The sequence below is a fragment of the Myotis davidii genome, unplaced genomic scaffold (assembly GCF_000327345.1).
Source record: "Myotis davidii unplaced genomic scaffold, ASM32734v1 scaffold78, whole genome shotgun sequence".
NCBI classification, from domain to species: domain Eukaryota; kingdom Metazoa; phylum Chordata; class Mammalia; order Chiroptera; family Vespertilionidae; genus Myotis; species Myotis davidii.
In genome coordinates, this window is record NW_006290305.1 from 239,992 (window position 1) to 257,320 (window position 17,329).

At 50.0% G+C, this 17,329-nt stretch overlaps 1 protein-coding gene across 1 annotated transcript; it reads left to right on the forward strand.

Annotated features, from left to right (window-relative positions):
* Position 1: 1 nt before the first annotated feature.
* Positions 2–6,029, forward strand: GATA2 (GATA binding protein 2; the record flags this gene model as incomplete). Its single annotated transcript, XM_006763287.2, has 4 exons — positions 2–398; positions 2,110–2,255; positions 4,134–4,259; positions 4,720–6,029. Coding segments are annotated over 4 exons (969 nt in total), but the record flags the coding sequence as incomplete, so codon positions are not given.
* Between the last annotated feature and the right edge of the window lie 11,300 nt (positions 6,030–17,329).

A 17,329-nucleotide genomic window follows, 5' to 3' on the forward strand; every position in this document is an offset into this window, starting at 1 on the left:
CCTCACCCCCACTGCCGCCCACTCTGGCTCCCACCTTTTTGGCTTCCCACCCACGCCGCCCAAGGAAGTGTCTCCTGACCCCAGCGCCACCGGGGCTGCCTCCCCAGCCTCCTCCTCCGCAGGGGGTAGTGCTGCCCGGGGGGAGGACAAGGATGGCGTCAAGTACCAAGTCTCCCTGGCCGAGAGCATGAAGATGGAAAGCGGCAGCCCCCTGCGTCCAGGCCTGGCTGCCATGGGCACCCAGCCTGCCACACATCACCCCATCCCTACCTACCCCTCCTACGTGCCGGCTGCCACCCACGACTACAGCAGCGGACTCTTCCACCCTGGAGGCTTCCTGGGTGGCCCTGCCTCCAGCTTCACCCCTAAGCAGCGCAGCAAGGCACGCTCTTGCTCAGGTAAAAGCAGGTGCTAGGGACCTCGTGGAAGTGGGGGCAGTTTGTGTTTTGTGGGGTGGTGGTTGGGGTGGGACCCTGTAGGCTGTGGTCTAGGAGAGGGGGCGGTCTTAGGCTCCCAGGTCCGGGGATGCATGATGTCCCTTTCTAAGAGCCCCAAGAGATGTCTGATAGCCCAGAATGGGGGAGAGGGGGTCCTAAAACGTTTGCCTTCAAGTGTTCCTTGTGGCCCCCAAAGTTCACTTTTCTTCCCCATTCCTTACCTTTCCCTCCAAGGCTGGCCAATGCCAGACCAGACCACAGAAGGGGAATTCCCCCTTCCCCTCCCTGAATCTTAAGATTCAGTGTGAGAGAATGCAATGTGCAGGGGAGAGCAGAGAGGCCGTGTGTATGTGTGTATTCGTGTGTTTGTGAGCGTGTGCACTCCAAAGGTTCCAGATCTTTAAGGAATCCGGTTCTCCAACTCAATCAGTCCGATCTTGGGATTTCTGTGGCTCCAGATCTCCTTGGGAGATTTCCCCAAAGCAAAATTCCAGAACCTGTTCATGCTCCCCGCCCCTGGCGTGTCCTTTACTCTCCCTCCCTGAGGGCTGGAGTGAAGGGATGAAGCTGTAGGTGCCTCTGCCCCTTCGCAGGAGGAGCTGCTGGGGCCAAGTTGGATTTGTCCAAGAATCTGGCCTTCGTAGAGCAGAAACCATGGGTTAGCGTGGGAGTCCTATCGATGCATCCTTCCCAATTCTTTTAAGCTGGGGAAAGGAAGATTTTACAAACGTACTCCCAAGTCCAGGACACACCTTTTCTTGCCCATATATACTGGCAATTTAGTTAAACTAAATGTGGAAAAATGTCCCGGGTGACACGATGCTAAAGCAGTTACCCCGTTTGATCGCTGAAGCTGCCACCTGCACCCATCCTCGTCTCACTTCGGAGTCCCTGTTCTGCTCAGACCAGCTAGCTGGCCTTTAATTAGTCCTTTCTCCCAAGTTTGTTTTACCTTCTATTTGAATTCCAGATGGTCGTTTAACAAAAACAAAACAAAAATAAAAAGCAAACAACAGCAAACAAAACAAAACCCCAAACAAAAAACCAAAAACAACTTAGCCTAAAAACGAAAGGGCTTATTATTTATTTTATTTTAAAGCACAACTTCGATCTGAGTCCTGGACTGAAATGTCGGGCCTCAGCAGAGGAGGGGGTGTGGCGGGAAAGAAGGATTATACCCTGGACTGAGAGCAGACAGTCAGGGTAAAGGCTGAGGGCATAGACGTGGAGCAGACTCAGTAGGTAGCGGATGCGGTTGTGGGGATAGGAGAGAGACAAAAGAGAACTAGAAAGGGGGCCCGGAGTGTCCGGGGCCAGCCAGGTGACTCCAGTCACAGCCCTGCCATTGACAAAGTTTGTTGTAAATACCCTCTCCTTGTCGTCCATGCGGAGAACCCCTGGGGCCCTGGCCCGCTTTCCCTCAGCCCGGTTTCCCTTTCGCCCAGAGAGGTTTTTGAAGAGGGAGATTAGGTCCTAAACTAGTCTCTGCACCCTGCTCCTTGGGGGAGATCCCCTGGCTCCCTTTCCCCATCGGGACTGGAACTAGAAGTCACCTCCCCTGAAGCAGCCTGGCCGAGGGGACTGCTGCCGGATCGGCACCCGCTCGCCCACCGACTGTCTTCCGTGACCCTGTCGGTTAAGCAGGCCGGTGTCTCTCCCTGTCCCCCTTCAGAAGGCCGGGAGTGTGTCAACTGCGGGGCCACAGCCACTCCTCTCTGGCGACGAGACGGCACCGGCCACTACCTGTGCAATGCCTGCGGGCTCTACCACAAGATGAATGGGCAGAACCGGCCGCTCATCAAGCCGAAGCGGAGACTGGTAGGCAGCGGGGCAAGGGGGGAGCTGATGCCGGGGAGCAGGCTGGTGGGCGGCACCCTGGTAGCTAACCTGGGCGGGAGCTGACAGTTAATTTTAAAAAAAAACAAGAACAACAGAGAAGCCTTCCAACGCAGATGATTGCCACTTCAGACCTTTTATCATTAAAATCACTTGGATGTCGGTTGGGGTTGCCCTTCTCTCCGGCCAGATTTTTTTTTCAGGCCAGATTTCCTCCTCGGCAGCCCGTCAGGGACCCTCACCCCCACCCCGCTCAGGGATACCGAGAGTTGAGTGTCCAAGGGCCCTGGCCTCTGTTTAACTCTTTTTAAAAATAGGGCCATGAAGTAATTTTCCCTGTGGCTTAGGGCAGCTCTCTCACAAGCTCCTCATGCCTATTTAAATAAAACACACCAGCCTCCAAAAAAACCTGCCCTTTATTATTTTTCCATGGAGACACCTATACTGTGTATTTTCATTTGAGCCATTTAAAAAAAAATGCCCTTTCGGATCTCCTGCCGGAGTTTCCTATCCGGACATCTGCAGCCTGAAGATAAGGAAACTTCGTGTATCTGTTTCCGGACTCTGCGAGTTTTTAGAGTCTCTCCTCGGCTCAGTCCTGCCTCTCGCTGGGCTGTTTTGAAATTTCTAATATGCTCCACTTTGCAAATAATGTGTAAAATGCTAAGAATAATAAATATATTTTTTCAGGGTGAAGTGATTTATGAGGCTTAAATCACTCTCGCCGCTTTGGGGGGCCCCCTTCCCCCCTGCAGTGAGGGCGGGGTGAGGGCCCGGGTAGGGATGGAGGCTAAAGTGTTGGCCCCTGAGTCAGAATTCCAGCTTCAGGCTGCTTACTCACCCTCACCGCTCCGGCTCTGAGACTGCAGTCCATAGGCCCCCCTGCGGCCATTCCAGCCTCTGCTGGCCCTGGCCCCCCACCCACCCCTGCTGCCCGCAGTTCTCTGTGACTGTGGGGCTGGCCCTGGTTGAACCAGGAGAAGGAATCTACTTTCTTGGATAAAGACTCTGTGGCCTTCTCCTGCCAGCCTTTCACTCCCTTCTCCAGAAATCAGACACTCATTGCCCGACCACCTCTGTCCTGCATTCCTTGAGGGCCTGGGGGCGGTTAGGACTTTGAGGTTTGGGATACAAGGGGTTGAATAGAAAGACCAGCATTGTCCGGTAAACCGACAATGAAGGAAATGTTCTAGGTCTGCACAGTCTACTATGGTAAGCTCCAGCTCATGCTGTGACTATGGACTCCCTGAAATGTAGCCAGTGCAATGGGAGAAGCAAGATTTCTACTTTTATGAAATGGAAATTTAGTCTAGTCGTCACCTGTGGCAGTAGCTACGGTGTTGGACAGCTCGGCCTGAGTGAGACACCCGAAACATTTTACATCTCCACCCTGGGCAGCCACAGGGTCCGCACTCCCCTCCCCCCACCCCTGCCCTGCCTTGCCCTCAGGCAGGACGCTGCCCAGAATTATGGATTTTGAGGGGAGTCCTGTGGGAGAAAGAAGCAGCTCCAGACCCAGAGACCAAAACTAAAGAGCACTTCTCAGGGGCCTCAGTTTCCCCATTTATAGAGTCAGATTGTTTGGTGAATCCAGGAGGAAGTTGATTTTCCCTTCCAGCTCTGGAAACCCCGTTGATAGTGAGATCAGCCGTCTGAGAGTTCTTTATTCTAAAGTTCTGTGATTGTCTAGATCTCAAATTCTACATGTCCACAGCTCTGAGGTGCCTCAATTCTCCTTAGGGATTTAGGCTCTTTGGCTAAGTCAGTGGGGGGCGGAGTGGGGGTGGGGCAAGGGTCAGGGAAGCTGGTAGAGGTGGGGCGTGGGAGCCCAGCCTGCTGACGCTGCCCCTCCCCTCCCAGTCTGCTGCTAGGAGAGCTGGCACCTGTTGTGCAAATTGTCAGACGACAACCACCACCTTATGGCGCCGAAACGCCAATGGGGACCCTGTCTGCAATGCCTGTGGCCTCTACTACAAGCTGCACAATGTAAGTCCGCCCCGCCGCCCTGCCCCACCCCTCCCCAGGGACCGCTGCTCTTTGTGCTGCCAGGCAGAGGCCCCAGCCACTCTGCATGCAGCTTGGCGTGGCTTGGGAAAGCCCTGGCTCCAGAGGGCTCCCATCAGAGGGCAAGCTGGCTAGAGGTGTGTTCTCCACAGCAGGCCTAACAACTCTCTGTTTAACACAAAAGTCGGGGAGTGTTTTGGTTGTGTAGTTGGAGAGGCACTGCCGGAATTTAGGGGGCTCGGTGTCCAGCCGGGTACAGGTCAGCCTCACAGTTCTAAGTGCCCTTCCTGAAACTGGGGCAGTGCTGGTGACAGGACTACGTGGGCTTTTGGGGGTGGGGGTCCCAGCCCAGGCCTGCCTCTGCCCCAAGCCCAAGTAGGGGGTGGGGGTCTTTCTCTGGGAAGGGAACTTGACTCCCTGAAGGCTTTGTGGTTGCCCCCAGGTGAATAGACCACTGACCATGAAGAAGGAAGGGATCCAGACTCGGAACCGGAAGATGTCCAACAAGTCGAAGAAGAACAAGAAGGGGGCGGAGTGCTTCGAGGAGCTGTCCAAGTGTATGCAGGAGAAGGCCTCCCCCTTTAGCGCCGCCACCCTGGCCGGACATATGGCACCTGTTGGCCACCTCCCACCCTTCAGCCACTCGGGACACATCTTGCCCACCCCAACACCCATCCACCCCTCCTCCAGCCTCTCCTTTGGCCACCCCCACCCATCCAGCATGGTGACCGCCATGGGCTAGGGACAGCCCTCCACGAATGGACAGATGGATGCAGAGGAAGGTGGCCTGCAGCTCAAGGCCGGGTGCTCCAAGGATGGGTGAACCAAAACCTTACCTGTCTGCCCTTCCCCAAAGACTGATGCCTCTCCTGTCAGCCCAGCCCGAGCCCCACGCTGCCCCACCTGTGGGTGCTCTGCTCGGCAGTCGCCGGTCACTCTGAAGATTCTTACTGGGGCTGAGTGGTGGCCTCAGCCCAGCTGCTACCCAGGTGGGGTTTCCATCACGGACAATTGTTGGAGAGCAGAAAGGACAACTTTATGAAGAGAGGAGGAGGGAGTAGGGGACAAACAAAGGAAACCATTTTTAGAAGGAAAAAGGAGTAAGCAGAAATAACTTATTTCACTCTTGTTCCTCCAAGGACTGGGAGAGGTCTGAGCTGCCCCAGGTGCTCCTGGTCTTCCTCCGCTTGGCCTGTCATCCACTTGCCAGGGCTCCGAGGGCAGATCTGTGAGGGACTTAGCCCACACCTTCTCCTGGGGCTTCCGGCTCTGAAATGCTGAATCCCAGGCTGGGCCTCGCCAATCTAGAGGGGTCATGGCCTACGGGAGGCTGAGCCAGTGCGTGCCCTGCTGATGGGCCCTGGAGGGCAGAGACAATCACAGTCCTACATAGATTCCCAGGCCAGGGCTGGGTCACAGGAAGGAAACAGCGTTTTCTTGCGAGGGGAAATGTCTCCCAGCTCACTCCCCTGGCTCTGAGGCTGAAGCTGGTGTGGTCTGTGTCCCCTTCACAGCCGGGCTACCGCCTGCCTCCTCTGCCAGGTGGGCCCCTGTACATACATCCTTTTTCTGCTAATCCCTCGACCCCTTCCCTCCCACTATGAGACAAAAGAAAAAATATTTTAAAAGACTGCATAAGCTTAACTCGCTGATGAGTTAGTTGTTTTATTTTTAAACTCTTTTTGGGTCCAGTCAAACGTACTTTGCCACAGAAGCCTTTCTTATGGAAAGGAATAAAACCTACAAATCAAGGCTGTAGCTTCGCAATTATTTTTGGAAAAGTTCTTGGATCCCATAGCCCTAGAACAGGGAGCTGGGGGCCAGGGACGGGGCCTTAGCTGCCCTTGGCTTCTCCGGGCTGGTCTGGCAGGTGGCAAAGGCAGGAGCTGGGGGTGAGTCAGGGCCAGGACCTGAGAGGCCATGAACCTGCTGGGGTCCCAGGAGAGCTGGGTTCTGCTCTGCTTTGCTGTGGCTGGCTGGATCCTTCTCAAGGTACAGCTGTACATAACCCTGCCTGAGCTTAGATTCTGTATGGGGTGGTGGTGGGGGGTGGCAGCTGGAGAGGGCCGTGCCCAGGAAGAGGATTGTGCTGATGTAGTTGACCAAGTGCAATATGGGCCGTTGATTGCTGCTGGGGGCACCACCACCAGAAGTAACTTATTTTGGACTAGCATCCACATAAGAAGAATCGGCAGTATTTTCGGTTTTTATGTTTCATTTGGCTTGTTTTATTTTGGATTAGTGAACTAAGTTATTGTTAATTATGTACAACATTTATATGTTGTCTGTAAAAATTATATGCTATCCTTCTATTCCTTTAAAGTGAATACTGTTAATAATAAAATACTTTTTGTGAATGCCTCTGTCCTGTCTTATGGACTTCTGGAACAACCGAGTCCCAGGCATGGAAATTAGCAGTCAAGCTGAACTGCTTCTATAACCCAGTGATTTGGAGGGAAAAACTGGAATAGGAGCTGGGGCCCTATCTGGCTGGGACTCAGATAATCTTCTGAATTGCTTCCATCTGAATTTCCTTGTTATTACCTAACTGGGGTCCTGGTGGCTGGGTGGATACTGGAGAGGGTGGCTGTGGCTTCTCTGGCCTTTGGTCCACACACTAATCCTTTTTTGAGGGCTCAATTGGGGCTCTTGCAGACTCACATTCTGCACTGACCTCACATTCACTTCCTCTCAGGTACTGATCAGTTTTTGTTTCTGAGCTAGCTGGTCACCAATATTCCCATTCATTATCAAACCTGACCACTAATGTATTTGATCACTAATGTCATTGACTTCTGTCTTCTTTAATCCATTATGTTGGTCAACAGCGATAGCTATGACTATTCAATGGTCAATGATAATGTCAGTGATTCAATGACAATCACACAGAGCCTATGATCATAGACATCTAATTACTAACAACTGATGACCATTACTTAATTACTAATACTTCGTCAATGCCACTGATGGATGCTGTGTCTGATCACTGACATCACCAGTGTCTACCATGACTGCTTGCTCACCAGTATATGTGTGATCATGAATATCTCTCATCACCAATGTTCTGATCAGCATATCTGTTCAACAATATTTCTATTCAATGTGTCTGTTTGCCAATGTCTCTGATGACCACTGTCTGTGTCCTCAGTATTTCTGTCTACCATCTCTGTGATCACCACTGTGTCTTACCACTTAAGCATCAAGGTGTTGCTCGCTCTGTCACTAATGCGCTAGGTCATCAAGAAGTATGATCACCCTTGTCATTGATCAATGTTTTTCTAATCAATGATAGATGAGATTACACTTACATGATCTCTGATTATACTATTTCTCATCACCAATGTCTAACAATGTGTTTGGTCACTTGTCTCCAATCACCAATATCTCTAACCAACAATGTCCCTGACCATAGAATCCTCTTAGCATCAAATTTTCTGACTGTCAATGTGGTCACGAGCGACTCTGGTTACCAGTACCCATGACTGGTCAATGCTGATTACCACAGTCTGTAGTGTCCAAATCAGTGATTGTTGAATTTATTTATCTTCCAAGGCCCCCAGGACCAATATTTCTTATACCGCTGATCACCTGTAGTACTGATCACCAACCTTCCTCGTCACTGGAATCACCAGTAACCTGTCTCTCTGGTCATCAAATTTTCCAGTCATTGATGCTGTTGATCCCTAGTAGGTCACACACCACCAAGATCCCTGGATGTCTTCAGTCATTGAATCTTATCACCAATAGCTCATCAAGAACATGAGCACCAAATGCTTTCATCCTAATACTCCTGTCACCTTGGTCCTTTCTGTTCTTGATCAATGATTGATATAGCCAATTAACAATCATTCTGATCACCAAGATCTCTGAGCACTGCCTCCTGATCCTTCATGTATGACCATTACCCTCTCTGATCATGAATGGCATCATTTCCCCATGATTACACCATCTCTAATTACAAGTCACTCTACCCATGTGTCCCTGGTCAATGACTCCTTCTGACCTTAGTCGTCATCATCTCTGGTCCCCGGCCCCTGGTCCCTGATTACTAGTGTTTCTAATTGCCAACTTCCTTGTTTCCTCAACAGCATTGATGTCCAATGGTTCAGGCGGCTTTCTTTTCATTCTTCCTATCCCAGATTGCTGGTGGTGGCAGGACGCTTGCTTAAGGCTGGAGAAACACTGGTCCTGTGAAAGCCAGTATGCCTTCTGTGAAGCTCCAGATGTCCTAGCCTACAGGTTAGAGTTGGGGGAGCATCTCTGGCACTCTGATTCAGGACATCTCTGCCCCTGGTATGCCACCACTACTTTACCCATGCCCTTTCCCTGTAGAAGAGAAACCTAGAGCATACAGGAACCCACCTGTGGAGCTGGGTGGGCACTTGTCTGCCCATTTAAATGCCTGGGCCCTCTCAAGCCTTCTAGAAGCTCCTGTTCTGTTCCTCTCCCAGCTCAGAGCATTTTTGCCTCCGTGTAGCCACAGTGAGGGCAGGGATGTCTTTCTCTCCTGTGTCCCAGCTCACAACTGCAGGGTTGTGTGCATTTATTATTACATAATCAAGTGTGTACTGTACACAGGCCTGTTGAACACCTCCTCCAGTCTTATTGCCTTCCTTCTGCCAACCAGTATTTTTAGAGCACCTAGTACCAAGCACTGTCGAAGGTGCCGAGAGGCAGCCAGCACGAATCAAGCAGAGTGGATGCCTTGTCTCTGCGGTGTTAGACCCAAGAGGGCAGGGGCTATGTCTGTCTTGTCATTCTTGCATCCCGTTGTCTTTTGTGGGCTTGTGGTAGGTGCTTCCCAAATGTCTGTTGAATAGACTCATTCATTTATCCTACTAATGTTCATTGACCCTATTTGTTCTTGGCATTTGGGTTGGAGATAAAACGCACCAAGATCTTGCTCTGGTGAATCAGCAGGGGCTGTTTCTGACAAAGAGCTGGGGAAGGCTGGGGTGGGGGGAGATTGTGGGATGGTGTTGAGTGGAGAGGGGTGACCTCTAGGAGCAGGGAAAGCATGCTGGCTCTGTCAGGTCCCGGGTTCAAATTTACTGGAAAGCAGTAGGACCAAGCTCAGAGACGTCTGTTACCTCCTCTATAAAAATCAGCTCATAACAATGACTCCTACTGCCCAGAGTCATGGTGCAGATGAACAGTTTTTGTTTTGTGGCTCCAGGGCTCTCAGGCAGGGCAGGGCAGGCAGGCCAAGCACTGCAAATAAATGGCCATCGTTAGCAAGGCAATGGTGCCTTTATGATTCGAGGGGCCTGGTGCCAGGGTGCCCGGGGTGGGTTGGCCTTTGTTCTGTTTGCACCAAAGTGGGGCGGGCTGGCCCAAAGCCTCTTCCCCCTTCCTCCTACCAGGACACTCCAGGCCCTGCTTCTTCTTCCCAGTTTTCTTTTTGTAGGAAGAAACGAAACCCTCTTTGTAATTCTTAGAAACCAGCTTATCCTTCTGCAAAAGTCCCCGCTGTGCTGCCTCCTGGTAACTCACCCCTAGTTAGGACTGGGAAGCAGCCCTCGCCTTCCCTGGGGCCACAGAATGGTCCCTGCCCCCGGTGAACAGGGTTTGGGAGGAATGCCTGCCATTCACTTAATGGAAGGGAGAGACAAACTCACCTGAGAGGTTGGAAGGAAGGCAAACAGTAGGAGCTGCTCCCAAAATCAGTGGGCTGTCCTAACGGAGCTAATAATGAGACAGGAAGTAAGTAATTCTTTGGGATTTGTTGTTGTTTGTTGTTTTAGGCAAAACGATTCCAAACTTATCTAAAAAAACTGACAAGACTTGTGGAAAAAGTCAGAAAATTAGGGAAAATAAAGTGAGGGATGTGTGTGTGTGTGTGTGTGTGTGTGTGTGTAAAATGCTTTTTAATACTAAACAAGATTCTATGATCAGAATCATTCAAGCCTTGAGGTTCTGCTGTAAGAATCAGTAGATCAATGGCACAGATTTGGGTAAGCCCAAAGCATAGCCTATTATTTACAAGACAATGGATGATAAAGGAGGTATCCTGAATCAATGCGAGGGTGGAGGGTTATTCAATCAAGCGGAGTTGGAACAACTAGCATCTCGCTGGGTGAACACTTACTCAGAGATTAAAAATCTGCAGCTGTGGCCTTATCCAGCCAGCAGACAGGTTTTGTTGGTGCTGCATGATGTTTTGTAAAAATATAAATTAGTTGCAAATGATCTTAAATGAGGAGATTCACTGAAAGGTAGGCAGAAGGTCAGGCCCCAGGAACTGCCGTGTCTATAGAGCTTTTTGCCTCCCCCCGGCGGCCCCCCCCCCGCCCCGCCCTCCTGTCAGGAAGATCTGCCTCCATCTATCTCCACCTGGCCCCTATGCCCATGCCTGCTGGGTCGTGGGGACACTGATTTTGAGTCCTGGCATCATCACACATCTCCTATTACATGTTTGAGATTTATTAAGGAGTCAGTCTTGAAACCAAACACCAATCCACCCAGCTGGATCTCTCAGGTTGGTTCCTCCGCAGAGCTACACGGCAAAGCTCAAGGTTAAGTTCAGCCTTTCAGGAATCAAAGAGAAAAAATAAAGAAAAAGTATTGAACATGCAAGATATAAAAGCTTTTGCAGTGGGGAGGGAGTGCTGTGGAATAGTGCTTTTGTGACGAGCTCTGAGATAATTCCATGTTCAAGACTTGAATGTTGAGTGATCGTCCAAATGCCTTTAGCAAGAAGCTCCTACACAAAGATGTCCAGGGTGTCACTATTTATAAAACTGAGAGACTATATGAAACCTAAATGCTCAAAAAGGGCATGATAAGAAAATACTCGCAGGAAAATTGATATCAGGTACTTGAAAATATATTTGCATACCCATGTTCATAGCAGCATTATTCACGGTATTACAAAGGTGGCAACAATCCAGTGTCTATCTGTGAATGAATGGATAAACAAAATGTGGTCAATCCATGCAATGGAATATTATGCAGCCCTAAAAAGGAAGGAAATTCTGACACATGCTACAACATGGATGAACCATGAGGACATTATGGTAAGTGAAATAAGCCAGTCACAATAGACAAATACAATATGATTCCACTTATATGAGGTTCTTAGAGGAGGAGTCAAATTCATAGAGACAGAAAGTAGAATGGTGGGTGGCAGGGGGTGGGGGAGGGGGAACGGAGAATTAGTGTTTAATGGGTACAGAATTTCAAGATGGTCAATTCTATGTTATGTGTAGAGGGAAAAAGGAGAGGGAACTATAGGACATCTGCTAGAAAGCCTTTAGAATCCCTCCGGAAGGTTATGCTTTTAGAGGCAAGTCGTGGAATAGAAATGGGTAACACAATCACGGCAATAACTAGCATCTAAGAGGAAAGAATTTTCACCAAATGTTAACATATGGCAACATCTATGTGATAGGTTACTTTTCTTTTGTTTTCTCCCATTTTTCAAATAATGAGATTTAATGTTTAAAAATATTTAGAAATAATCATAGAAGAATGGGAGATAGTTTTGCAAAATATGCAAACAGCCAAAATAGAAAAAACCTAGCTAAAGAGGGAATATGCTAATTGACCCTCACACCATCACAAAAGATGGCGGTGCCTACAGCCAATAAGGAGGGAATCTGCTAGTTGATTGCCCCGCCCTCAAAGATGGCAGTGCCCACAACCACAAGATGGTGGTGCCCAGTCCCCTCAGCCCCCCTGGGGTGGCAGGCATGCAGCTGCTCCACTTGCCTGCCGCTGGAGACCCCAGTCCAGCCCAGGGCCAGCCTGAGGTGCAGGCAAGCCTCGGATGGTGGCTGCCCAGCCGCCCAGGGCCGCCTGAGGCTCAGGTAACCAGGGCCGGCCGAGGCTTGTGCTGATGGCAGTGGCAGCAGCAGAGGTGTGATGGGGCATTGCCTTCCCCTGATTGCCGGGTTGCCTCCCGCCCCTGAGGGCTCCTGGACTGTGAAAGGGGGCAGGCTGGGCTGAGGACCCTCCCCCCCCACTCCAGTGCATGAATTTTCATGCACCGGGCCTCTAGTAAATAACCCCCCCATCCTTCCAAAAAGAATATCAGGCAAAGGGTGTACAAAGAGGTCCTTCCCAATAGAAACATAAATAAACAGCCAATAAACATTTGGACAGATGCTCACCCTAGAAATGATGCAATACATGTAAGTGGAAAAGGAAGGTACCACTTTTCTACTTCTCATCTTAGCAAAAATGGAAAAGGCCAGAAAAATGTGGAATCAGACCTAGTATATGACGTTGGTAGGAGTGTTGACCAAAATTCCACATGCTCTCTGGCCCAATGAGCCCTCTTTAGGTTCACCTCACAGAAGCCCTAGGGGGGGAAAAGCAAAATTGCAGGTTTTCGAAAAAAAAAAAGCATATTGCAGAATAATATATAAAGCATGACGCTTCTTTGTTTGTTTGTTTTTTTTTAAATATATTTTTTTTATTGATTTTTTACAGAGAGGAAGGGAGAGAGAGAGAGTTAGAAACATCGATGAGAGAGAAACATCAATCAGCTGCCTCCTGCACATCTCCCACCGGGGATGTGCCCGCAACCCAGGTACATGCCCTTGACCGGAATCGAACCTGGGACCTTCCAGTCCGCAGGCTGACGCTCCATCCACTGAGCCAAACCGGTTTCGGCGCTTCTTTGTTTGTTTTAAAAAAATGTTTGTGCAGAGATAGGAAAATATCTGGGAAGATACATACCAAAAAAAAAAAAGGTTGCTAGTTCTGAGAAGTTGATAGATCCAGAGTGAGTAAGAGGGTCCTTTTCATTTTATACACTTGTGCTAGTACGTTAATGTCTTATAACTATGTGCCACCTTTGTAATTTAAATTATTAAGAATTATTAAGAAAAATATGTTTTTTACCCCCTCTACCTTGTGCTGACTGGTCTCTCTCCCTGGGATGTTCTCTTCCTCAGATCTGCCTGGAGAACTCCCCTTCATCCTTCAAAACCCTAGGCAAAGATCCCAGGGGAAGCCTTCTCTGAGTTCCCCCTCCCCAAGCTCTTCAGGAACTTCCCAGGCCCTAACCAATATCACTCAGGGGCAAGACCTAGCTGTGGAGCAGACAGGCCTGCTGCTCTCTTTCTGCACAGCCTTAAGCAAAGGGCAGCCGCTCTGAGTCCTGATTCCTCACCAGTGAAACAAGACCACATCTTGCAGGATTGTTGTAAAGATAATACGAGGCAATAAAGAAATTAAAGATAAAAAAAAAGATAATATGAGGAAGACAAAGGGCCTCAGTCCTAGGAGAGCTCAGCTAGCCAGGAGACCCCCTGCTAGTGCCATTTCAGCCCGTGGGCCTTCAGACTGAGCCCCCATGCAAAACTTTTCAACTCCTAGAAGCCCAGAGTGTTTGGGATCCGGCACAAGCTGCTCACCCTTCTCTTTCTCCTTCTTCCACAGCATCTCAGACTCTCAAGGTCTCTGGGAGTGCCAATGGGGGGGGCTCCTGACTATTTAGTAGGTGCTTTCAGTGTTTCCCCTCACCCTGTTCCCCACCAGTCAGAGACCCCAAAGATGGCCCCTCCTGTCCAGCTGGGGAAACTGAGGACCAGTGGGGGCCGGATTGAGGTCTCAGGCCCTAGGATCTCTCCGCACTGGCATGCAGGCTGGAGTTGTAGGGGCCACCTCCTTGGTGAGGGGACTTAGTGGACTCTTTGCAGCTGCCTCCTACCACTGTCCCCTATGTCCCTCCCACAGCCCTCTGCTACACTGTGGGGCTCCCTAGGGACCCCCTGGCTCCTTCTTCCTGTCCCTTCCTCAGGGACAGGAAGAGATCCCAGGCAAAGATCCCAGGGGAAGCCTTGGGCTGATCTGGGAGGTGGGTCTGTGATTCAGGTTTCCCCCGCTTTGAGGGGATGCTGGGATGGGCCTCCTTTCCTCAAAATGTAGGGATGAAGGGGACTCTTGTACACACATATCAGAGCACACCACCACTGACACCATCCTGACATTATTCTCTGTGCCCCCTTCCACCTTCCACTGCCTCGAGTCATCCTCACCTGCTTATAGCACCTGCCCCAAACCCCAGCCTCAGGCTCATGCCCTGCAACCTGTCTGTTCTTCTAGACACAGTGGTTCTCAACCTTCTTAATGCTGTGACCCTTTAATACAGTTCCTCATGTTGCGGTCACCCCAACCATAAAATTATTTTCGTTGCTATTTCATAACTGTAATTTTATTACTGTTATGAATCATAATGTAAATATCTGATATGCAGGGTATATTTTCATTGTTCGTGACCCACAGGCTGAGAACCGCTGCAAGAGATTTATTTTTCATTAAAAATTTCTTTATTAAATTTATTGGGGTGACATTGGTTAATACCATTATATAAGTTTCAAGTACAGTACTATAATATGTCATCTGTATATTGCATTGTGTGTTTATTACCCAAAGTTTAGTCTCCTTCTCTCATCATATCCTTTCTTCTCTTCAATCTCCCTCCAACCCCCTTTCCCTCTGATAACCACCATACTGTTGTCTGTGTCAGTGAGTTTTTTTGTGTGTGTTTTGTTCATTTTTGTTGCTTTCTGTTTTATATCATAGGGATCTTTCTTTCTTTTTTAAAAAAAATATATTTTTTTGATTTTTTACAGAGAGGAAGGGAGAGGGATAGAGAGTTAGAAACATCAATGAGAGAGAAACATTGATCAGCTGCCTTTTGCACATCCCCTACTGGGGATGTGCCCGCAACCAAGGTACATGCCCTTGACCAGGATTGAACCTGGGACCCTTCAGTCCGCAGGCTGACACTCTATCCACTGAGCCAAACCAGTTAGGACAGGGATCTTTCTTAACCTTTTAATTTCAATTATGAAACATTTCAGAAATCTAAAAATACAGCTATCAATATAGCAAGTACCATGCATAACAAATGTCCACAAACTGAGCAGTTTAAAACCATACACATTTATTATTTAACTAGAGGCCCAGTGCACGAAATTCGTACACAGATTGAGGGGGAAGTGTGCGTCCCTCAGCCTGACCTGGACCCTCTCCAATCTGGGAGCCCTCAGGGGATGGTCTACTGACAGCTTAGGCCAGCTCCCAGTGGTTCTCTGCTCTCTGCAGGGCCTGCCTGTGCCACACCACAGTGACTTCCAAGCAGGCCATGTTGGGCGCTGCCTGCGGGCCGCGCTTCCCTGCTCCTGGGTTGCCGCAGAGATGGCCAAGCAGGCCGTGCTGGGAGCTGCCTATGGCTGCACTTGCCTGCTCCCGGGTCCCCGCCACAACGGCCAAGCAGGCTGTGCTGGGAGCTGCCTCCTACCTGCTGTCAGTCTCCATGGAGGCGATGAGGTTAATTTGCATACCCACTCCTGATTGGCTGGTGAGTGTAGTGGAGGGATGGTCAATTTACATGTTTCTCTTTTATTATATAGAATAGTCTCTGTGGGTGAGGAGCCCATGGTGTGTCATAAACAGCTACTAATTATCACACCACCATGGTAGCTGGGTCCTCACTTAGGGTCCCACAAAGCTGCCGTCATGTGCTAACCAAAGCTGGACTCTACCTGAGGTTTCTTTGCAGCTGCAGGATTCTTGGCAGCTTGGCAGGAGTCTTATATAATGTCCCGCCCTCAGGAATGACATCCCACATTCTGGTAGTTATGCCAACTCGCAGGTCCTACCCACCCTTCAGGGCATGGAGAGGCCTGAGGGGAGATGGGGTAAACAGTCCTGGACCGCCCTGCTGAAGCCAGTAGGGTGCCTTTAGAGACACTGCCCAGGCACAGCAGGGCTGCAGGCCTCGTGTGTGTATGTGTGTACTTGCGTGCACACGTATGCATGTGTATTTGTCTATACAAGTATGCACAAACACATGGGGGCATCAGTGCCTGGGTGTGCATGTGGAGGTGTGAGGTGCTTTATCTGACTACCCTGTGTAAAAGAGAAGCGCTATGACTCTCTAAGTCCCTTTTCTGCTTTGTTTTTCTCCACAACACTTTTCACTACCTGACATCCTATTGAACGTCCATAAGTTATCAGTTTCTTGTATCTCCACCACTAGATGTCATCTCTATGAGGACAAGGCCCTGTCTAGTGTGTTCACTGGCAAATATTCCTGCAACACCCTGAAGAGTGCCTGGCACACAGCACATGTGTGGACAGGAGCTCAAGAAACCTGTGGGATGGATAGACGGGTGAGTGGTTGGTGGGTGGATGGATGGGTGAGTGGTGGGTGGGTGGATGGATGGGTGAATGGTTGGTGGGTGGATGGATGGGTGAGTGGTTGGTGGGTGGATGGATGGGTGAGTGGGTGAATTAGCAGGGTAGACAGATAAATGAATGGATGTCTGCTGATGTGAATGCGTGCATGCAGGCCTTGACTCTGGAAGACACGTCAGGCTTCTTTGTTGTATACTCTTTCCAGAAAGATCTAGGAAACCCCGTACACCAGAAGCTGCAGGGCCCATGGGTATGTGGGAAGGCTCTGGGAGTTGAATCTTTCTAGTGGCTAGGGACCAGCTGTTGGACCTGCATTCAGAGTCCTGCCCAGGGTCACTCCATCCAGGGGTGGTGGGCTGAGGACTAGGGAACTGTGAGTGAGGAGGGGAGAGTGGCTGCCCTAACAGGCTGGTACACTTTGGAACTCAGGGGGCAGGGGTCCCACAACGGATGCCTTAGCAGTAAAGCCCTACTTGAGGCTAGATCTGAGCCGCCAGAGACCGTATGGGTCTCTACCAGGAAGGGTGTTAAGACTGAGGGAAGGATCCTGGGGACCCAGTGAGCAGCCATGCCCACTAGCTGGAGGGTTGAGCAGGAAGCTTTCCTGGCAGTCCTAGAGAGGGAAAGTAAATCTGAGCCAGGTCTGTGTTGAGACCTGAGCTGAGATCATCCTGTCACTTCTGGAGAAGGAGAAGGGTTGCCCTGCTGGGAGCCGGTCCATCCTTGCTGTTTCAAGGGACCTGGCATATATGGCATACTGTTCGTAATATGTTTGCTCACCTTCTTGGCACTATGTGTTTTAACCAAGGTCACCTCTCTGAGAAAGGTTGTTTCCCCAGGTAGAGATTTTCCCCTGAAGTTAGGGAGGGAATAAAACCCCTTCACTAAGTGCCAGGTGG